The sequence below is a fragment of the Sceloporus undulatus genome, chromosome 5, assembly GCF_019175285.1.
Source record: "Sceloporus undulatus isolate JIND9_A2432 ecotype Alabama chromosome 5, SceUnd_v1.1, whole genome shotgun sequence".
Classification (NCBI taxonomy): Eukaryota; Metazoa; Chordata; class Lepidosauria; order Squamata; family Phrynosomatidae; genus Sceloporus; species Sceloporus undulatus.
The window spans coordinates 121,991,050-121,999,085 of NC_056526.1; the positions used below are offsets into that span (position 1 = coordinate 121,991,050).

At 49.9% G+C, this 8,036-nt stretch overlaps 1 protein-coding gene across 1 annotated transcript; it reads left to right on the plus strand.

The window, feature by feature from the left end:
• Positions 1-985: 985 nt before the first annotated feature.
• GSX2 (GS homeobox 2) lies at positions 986-6,409 on the plus strand. Its single transcript, XM_042467556.1, has 2 exons — positions 986-1,682; positions 5,853-6,409. Exons 1-2 carry the CDS (start codon positions 1,013-1,015, stop codon positions 6,197-6,199), a joined length of 1,017 nt encoding a protein of 338 aa, XP_042323490.1. The 5' UTR covers positions 986-1,012; the 3' UTR covers positions 6,200-6,409.
• Positions 6,410-8,036: the final 1,627 nt, after the last annotated feature.

The following is an 8,036-nucleotide window of genomic DNA, read 5'->3' on the forward strand; positions in this document are numbered from 1 at the left end:
AAACAGCCAGGAACCCGAGGCAAGGAGGGAAAAAACTGGGCACCAGCCCTGGGAACCGAGGCACAAAGCTGGGTCCGAGAAGGGGCGAAGAAGGATGCGCAAAGGAGAGCAAAGTTGGCTCCAAGAAGATGCTGCGGCTGGAAGTGGCTCCTAGCCTGGGGCAGGTGCGGCTTTTTTGGGGAGGGAGAAATAGGAGGGAAAAAGGCTTCTGCTGCTACTGGTTGTCCCGGGGAAACGCATAAAAGACCCCCACGTCGTTCCTCCACCACCCCTTACTCTGTTTTGTTCCTTCCCTCCTGGGTGGGAGGCTGGGCGGGAGAAGGAGCATCATCCCCTGAAAGGGTTCCCCAATAAGAAGCCCGAGAGGAGCTTTAGACCTTGGCATCACGGGTTAGAAAAGAGTTACTATAAATCCCCACAGACCCGGAGTAGGAGGCCAGCTGGGGAGGGGGGCATTAAGGATCCAGGGGAGGTCGAGAGAGAGGGAAGGGGGGAGAGAAAGAGGGGGAGCGTTGGTTTGGAAGACCAGCCCTCTGCGGAGCCCCCTTTGTTCGTCTCTCCGACATAAGAACCCCTTTCGGACTCGCCCGGGGGCTTTGGCAGGAGGATTTGGCCCCAGGAGGACCCTCCCGGGAGAGAGATCACAGGGGGAGAAGAGGAAAAGGAAAGAGGAGGAGGAGGAAGAGAAGAGGAAGAGGAAGGAAGGAAGGAAGGAAGGAAGGAAGGAAGGGGAGGAGGAGGAGAGGAAGAGGAAGAAGGAGCAGAAGAATAGGGTGGAGGAGAAGGAGAGTAAAGAGAAGGAAAAGAGGAAGACGAGGAGGGAGAAGAAGCAGAAGAACAGGAAGGAGGAGAAGGAAAAGAAGAGGAGGAAGAAGGAGAAAGAAAAGGAAGAAGAAGCAGAAGGAAGAGGAGAAGCAGAAGAAGAGTAAGGAGGAGAAGGAAGAGAAGAGGGGAAGGAGGAGGAGAAAAGGAAGGAAGGAAGGAAGGAAGGAAGGAAGGAGGCGGTTCAGCCATGTCGCGCTCCTTCTATGTGGATTCGCTCATCATCAAGGACTCGGGGCGGCCGGCGCCTTCCTCTTCCTCGCCCTCCTCGGCCTTGTCGGACCACCACTCCCATCATCCCCACCATCATCATCCCCATCCCCACCCCCATCATCCCCACCACCATCCTCTCCCCGGGCCCCAGGACTTCCTGATCCCTCTAGGGATGCCGGCGCCGCTGGTCATGTCCATGGCCACTGGGGCCGGAGGAGGCGGCGGCGGGGGCCCCGGGGGCCCGGCTTGCCTGGCATCACGCAAGAGTGGCACCTTCTGCGTCTGCCCGCTCTGTGTCACCTCTCACCTGCACGCTGCGGCCGCCGCCGCAGCTTCCTCTTCCTCTTCCTCCTCCTCGGTCCGGCCTGGAGGAGGAGGCAGCGCCATCCCACTCCTCAAGGGCCAGCAACCCCACTTCTCCCCCAGCCCTGCGCCCGGAGGAGGAGGAGGAGGAGGAGATGGGTCCTTTTGCCCCCGGATGAGCCAGGCGCCCCAGCAGCCTTCCTCGCAGCAGCAGCAGCCCCAGCCCCAGCCGCCCAGCTCAGGGGTCTCCGCAGCCACCGCCGCCGTCCTGGGCCACCCACCTGTCTGCACCGCCGCCGCCTACAGCCTGAGCGACCCCCGGCGATTCCACTGCCTCGGCATCGGTAGGACCCCCGCACGCTCCCTTCGGGGTACCTTTTGGGGAGGCAGGTTGGGAGGCAGGGAGGGAAACGATCCAGCTAAGGATGCCTCCGCTCTGGAGGAAGAATCCGGCGTCACACCGCTTTCACTGCCAGGGCTCCAGGTAACGGAATTCTGAGAAATGTAGGAAGTGTAGACATCTCTAACCCGGTTGGACACCACTTTCACTGCCAAGGCTCCAGGGCTAAGGAAATCCGGGAAGTGTAGGAAGCATAGACACCACTGATCTGTTTTGACCCCACTTTCACTGCCAGGTTCCAGGATAAGGAAATCCAGGAAGTGCGGCGAGTTTAAACACCACTAACTCAGTTTGACCCCACTTTCATTGCCAGGGCTCCAGGCGATGGGATTCTGGGAAGTGTAGGAAATGTCAACTCCACTCATTCGGTCTGTGACCACTCGGACTGTCAGGGCTCCAGGCGATAGAATTCTGCGAAGTGTAGTCGGTTGCGACATCAATGCTGGTTTCCGGTAGGTTATGGGAGTTGTAGTCCAAAAAGACTATTCCCCTCCCTTGTAGAAACAAACCCAAACTCATAATTGTAGGAATGTACAGCCTGGCTCTGCTCTGGTGCCGAGCAAACTACGCTTCCCAGGATTCCATAGCTTGGAGCCCTGCAGTGAAACGGTGTCAAACCGAGGGCCTTTGTTAAAAAACCGTCTTATAAAAATGTTGTATGTACAGTGCTGTGTAAATTTACAGTGCTATATAATAAAGCTTAATATTATATATTATTAGGGGGGGGGGGGTGTTGTTGTTGAAGACTTGGAGACCAGAAACCCAAAGCTTTTCCTAACTTGTAGCCCTCCTGGCTGGAGGAGGATTGGAGTCGGGTTTCTAAAGGGAACGTCCCAGGTTCCGTCCTGATGTGTGTTGGGGGATTCTGGGAGCCTCGAGGAGCTTGCGTTCAAAGTGAGCCTGATCTCCCAAGCCCTGGACTCTGAGGTGACCCACATGGGGCTGTGTCAGGTCCCTTGAAATGTCGCGATCCAGTAGAGGTTCATAAATCTCTAGAGTAATGTTGCGACTTTCTCCTGTGATCCGATCAGCTCTGGTCCTAACAACTCCACATACATTCTGCTTTGGGATTGCGATCTTGGAGAGAGTTAAGATGGGGACCTCAACTCTCTTCCACCCCCAAATTCAGGAGTGAGGGCCCCGATCGCCTGCTTTTACCGAGCCTCTTCTTTCATCATCCATAGATGGGAGCTGAGGGGCGGCAGAGAATGAATTTGAAGGCTGGGGGTGAACCTCCCCACCCCCCTTTGCCCTAATTTAGCGCAGCTTCTGTAGTATGTTCCGGACCAGGGTTAGAGGGGCCAATGGTTGACTCAGTTTAAGGAAGATTTCTGTGTCCCTAGGAGGCGACACCATACGACTAGCTGAAAACACCACAGATTTGGAATAACTGCTGAGGAAGATCAAGGAGGAAAGTGCAAAGGCAGGCTTATTGCTGAACATAAATAATGACCACAAAAAAGTTTATACAGATTCAACCGAGGCAATGAGGAGATGAAAACAGTAAAAAAATTTTCGTACTTGGGGTCAAAATATTGATCAGAGTGGGGACTGCAGTCAAGAAATCATGCTTTGATGATGCTTCGATTGAGATTTCCTGCATGGCAGAATGGGGTTGGACTGGATGGCCCTTGTGGTCTCTTCCAACTCTACGATTCTATGATTCTATGATCACAAAATGGGGAGGGCAGCTATGAGAGAACTAGAAAATATCCTGAAATGTAAAGATGTACAACTGAGCACAAAAGTTAGGATCATACCACCCTTTGTATTCCCTATTGCCATGTATGGATGTGAGAGAGCTGGAGAGTTAAGAAAGCAGATAGGAAGAGAATTAGTATAATTGGCCACATCATGAGGAGGCAAGTCTCACTGGTAAAAAACAATAATGCTCGGAAAGGTAGAAGGAAGCAGAAAGTGAGGAAAGCCACATCCTAGATGGATGGACTCTATTAAGGTCATGAGTAAGAATTTGCAGGCCCTGAGCAGAGCACTGGAGCATAGGGAGTCTTGGAGATGTCTCATGGGTTGAGGGTGGAGAACAACAACAAAACTATTTCTCCAACTAGTTTTACTATTTTTAGAGGGATTGAGAGGGGAGGGCTTCCATGCTGAGAAGTGTGGCTTACACCAACCTTTGGCATTTCTCTTTGGACAAAAATATATATTATTGGGCCAACAGCAGGGAATGCAAGTGTTGGCATCTCATAGAGATCTTCATTTATAAGAACTGAAATCTTCACTGTATCAGAACCTGTGGGCACCCATGTTTGCTGTGTTAGATGCTGAAATAAATTAGGATCACTTTTACCTAGCTGGAGAAGGTGTCCTTTACCCCCTTCTGCTTTTAGTAGAATATTGTAACTCAAGAAAATCCTCAGATGGTCAGTGGAATTGGAACAAAGGCAAACTTTGCATGATGAGGAATGAATGTATTGGATTTGCTACCTGGAGGTTTGGCCATGATCAGTAGTTCAGATGGTGTGGGAAGGGGGTTTAGATAATCCATCCCAATGGAGGTGAGCCTGCAGCTGTCAACTAGTCCTGATGGTCATGTGGAGCCTCCATGTTCAGGGAAAGCCTCTCTCTAAATATCAAGTGATGGGATGTGATAAGAAGAGAGAGTGATTGCCCTCATGCCTTGTGGGCTTCCTGCTCTCTGGCTGCTCTGATGCTGGACCAGGGTGACTAGGATGTCCTCTTTTTCCAGGACATGTCCTCCATTTCAGCCTTCAGTCCAGGAGGAATTCCAAAATGTCCTCCTTTTTGAACATGACTAAGAAGCATGAGGTGTTATGAGCTTTTATTTTGGAATGCTCTATATTTTTATTGACTGTCCTACATTCTGTGCTGCCTTGTCCTCCTTTGCAGTTATCATGTCACCCTGTGATGGACTCTGTCAGGGCCAGATGTAGATAGACTGAGGCCTTAAATGATCCCAAATTTAACAGGTCTCACAGCAGGGCCATAAACGTATATTATTTTAACAGGGCATTTCTTTTTGATTTGTGTTTTCACTCTTAATTTAGAAACCTCACACACTCTGAAGGTCTGAGCTCCAGCTTACTTAGCTTGCGCATAAATCCAGCACTGCGCATAGACCTTTGGCCTGAATAGGCAGGATTTTCCTAAAGTTTCTGCCTTTCCTGTCTGAGCAAAGACCTCTTTGCCAAGTGACCATGCTGGGTGGGGGATTCTGGGAGCTGTAAACCAATGTAAGATGGCATCCTTTTAGCAACTTGCGCCTGTGTAAATTCCCTGGTTCATAGGGCTGTGTGGTGCTAGTATGATGTACTGATTTCAGGGCTGGACTAGGACTCTGGAAGACCAGGATTTGAATTCCCACAACAAAATTAGGGTTCTGGCTCCACTCACCAATGATCCACAGCAGTATCTCCAAGCGTAAAAAGTTTAGATCTCACCCAAGCACATGGAGAAAGAGAACCAGCCTTTCCTCCTTGAAAAAGGTTAAATATTTAAGCTTTGATTGAGAGTTCCTGCATGGCAGAATGGGGCTGGACTGGATGGTCCTTCAGGTCTCTTCCAACTCTATGATTCTATGATTCGATGATTCTAATTGAAAGAAAGAGGTTGGCAGCATGAGCTTTCATAAACTTAAGCCGGCTTCCTCAGATTCATTTGATTCAATGATTCTATGACAAGAACAAAGAGGGAAGAGAGATTCTCCCAACAAGGGACAAATGGTCAGGTGTGTTCTTAGTAAGCTGTTAGTAAGCAATAAAACTACCCCAGACATGCATATATATTCCTAGAAGGTCTTAGCATGCGAAGTTGCTATGGCTGCATCCAGACTGGAGAAATAACCCGGTTTGGCACTGCTTTAACTTTTTGTTTGGCTCAAGGCTATGACATTCTGGGCCCACCACAAACTCCAACCCCCAGAATGTCATAGCCTTGAGCCAAAAACGGTGCCAAACCGGGTTATTTCTCCAGTCTGGATGCAGTCTCAATATCCCGACAAAGTGTCTAAAGTTGCGTCTCCCGTCTTCATGGGGCATTTTTGGCCAGAGCAAACTTTTCCAAACTTGGCATGCCTGGCGAAAGTGGCATTTGTACCCGGCTTTTGTAACCCTTCTGTCCCCTTGCCCTGCAGGCGGTGCGGAGGGTCCGGTGCAGCTGCAGAACGGGAAGCGGATGCGGACGGCCTTCACCAGCACTCAGCTGCTGGAGCTGGAGCGGGAGTTCTCCTCCAACATGTACCTCTCCCGGCTCCGGAGGATCGAGATCGCCACGTACCTCAACCTCTCGGAGAAGCAGGTGAAGATCTGGTTCCAGAACCGGAGGGTGAAGCACAAGAAGGAAGGCAAAGGCACCCAGAGGAACAGCCACGGAGGGTGCAGCTGCACCGGAGCCAACGCGGGACGCTACTCCCGCTCCGAGGACGAGGACTCCCTCTCGCCGGCTTCGGGCAACGAAGACAAAGAGGGGTCCCCCTTGTGAAAAGGAGGGGGTCTCCTTGGACCTAGAGGGCTGGATCGCCTTTGCTGGACTGCAGACAAGCATCTTGCCAAACTCCCTGGTGCTAGGCACGGTTTGGACGCGAATTGGCGGCATCCACACCACGGAAATAACCCGGGATGATTAAATACCATGGCTCATTGCTATGGAATTCTGGGAATTGTAGTGTGTTGTTGCACCAGAGCTCAGCGCTGAGCCACTGCAGTTAAAGCGGCGTCAAACAGCATCCATTCTGCAGTGTAGTTGCAGCCTCTCATCCAGTGGTTCTCAACCTTTAGGCCTCCAGATGTTTTTGGATGTCAATTCCCAGAAGTCCCAGTCAATCTACTCGTTGTTCAGGGATTCTGAGAGTTGAAGTCCCAAAAAATCTAGAAGGTTGAGAACCAATGGCTCTAATCCCATCTTTCGCTCTAAAGAAGGCTCTCAAATTATTTTTACAGGACAAGTTGGTGGGGCAATCTTTGTGGAAGACACCATTCATTGCCCAGGCTTTCCTTTTTTTGTACAGATCCTTGTATAAAAATTTTTGTGGGGTGGAGGAGGAAAGGCAACTCTCTCTTGAAAGTGGTTCGGGTTTTCTCGCTTGTGAATTTAAAAAAAAAAATCAGAGTTGTATTTATATTTATTTAAATAAATGCTATCTGGCAAAAAGTGGACTGGCCTTTGCTTTTTTAAAGGAAAGAATGGCTCTGTTGAAAAGTGAGCATGTGCCATAGTTCTTGCAAAATAAAAGGCTCGCCAGCCCAGCTCTTTCTACTGGGAGGTATGTTATGTAGCCTTGAGGCTTGTAACCTCTGGGTTTTTCAAGACCTGTGAGTTATACTGTGGGCAGAGGAGTAGCAGCAAAGTGCCAGCAAGTTGCTTAAAATCTATACCTTCAAGAGTAAACATGGTTACAGCTTATCCTCAGGGCACAAGAAGACTTCTTCTGATGACAACTGTAGCACAGGGGAATATCCTGTAGTGCTGCACTCTGACTCCCATTAACTATCATGGACGATGGGCAAGAGTGATAGACTTTATAGTGCAACGTGTGGAGGTCCATGGGCATCCATCCCTGCCTTAGGCAGATTGGATCAGGCATTTTGTAGGGCTATTCAGGACTTATAGAGGGCTGGGAAGGTTTTGGCTGGAGAAGAGGTGGCAGAAATAAGAAAAAGATACATTTTTTAATTCCTGTCTTTTGGAAAACCTTGCTCAAGAAAGCATTCTCTAAACCCCCTTTCCTCATTTGCTACTAGAGCAATGAGGCTTTTTAGACAGTAAGGGTTTGCAGCATATTTTCACACTCTACATGGCTTCTCTCAAACTTACTCCACCTTCTCAGTCATCCAGTTCTAATGCATGGTGACCCAGTTGTAATGCATGGTGATCAGTGTACCCGAGTAACCACACCATATGACCAGAGAACCTTCTAGAAATGTTACTGTTGAGTGCCTTCAATTCATTTCTGACTTGTGGTGATCCTAAGGCAAGGACCCTAAGACCCTATGATAGGGTTTTCTTGCCAAGTTTCTTCAGAGGGCATTTGCCTTTGCCATCCTCTGAGGCTGAAAGAGTGTGATGTGTCCAGGGTCACCAGGGGGTGCCCATGGCCCAGCAGGGATTCAAACCCGGGTCTCCCAGTGTCCTAGTCCAATGCCCAAACTATTACACCACACTCCCTCTTCTCTCTCTCTCTGCCCTCTTTCTCTTCCTTCTCCCCCAACAAGATGGTGCCAGCTCTTCTGAATTTCCCCTTTACTTGAAACTCTTCTCTAGGTAGCCAGGGTCTAGGCAATGTACACATTTTGTATGTATAGTTCAGTGTAATGTAGTA

Bases quoted from the DNA above. Each gene is read 5' to 3' on its own strand.
- GSX2 (XM_042467556.1), top strand. From the start codon at position 1,013: ATGTCGCGCTCCTTCTATGTGGATTCGCTCATCATCAAGGACTCGGGG. The intron at 1,683-5,852 runs GTAGGACCCCCG...CTTGCCCTGCAG, and splicing joins ATTCCACTGCCTCGGCATCG to GCGGTGCGGAGGGTCCGGTG.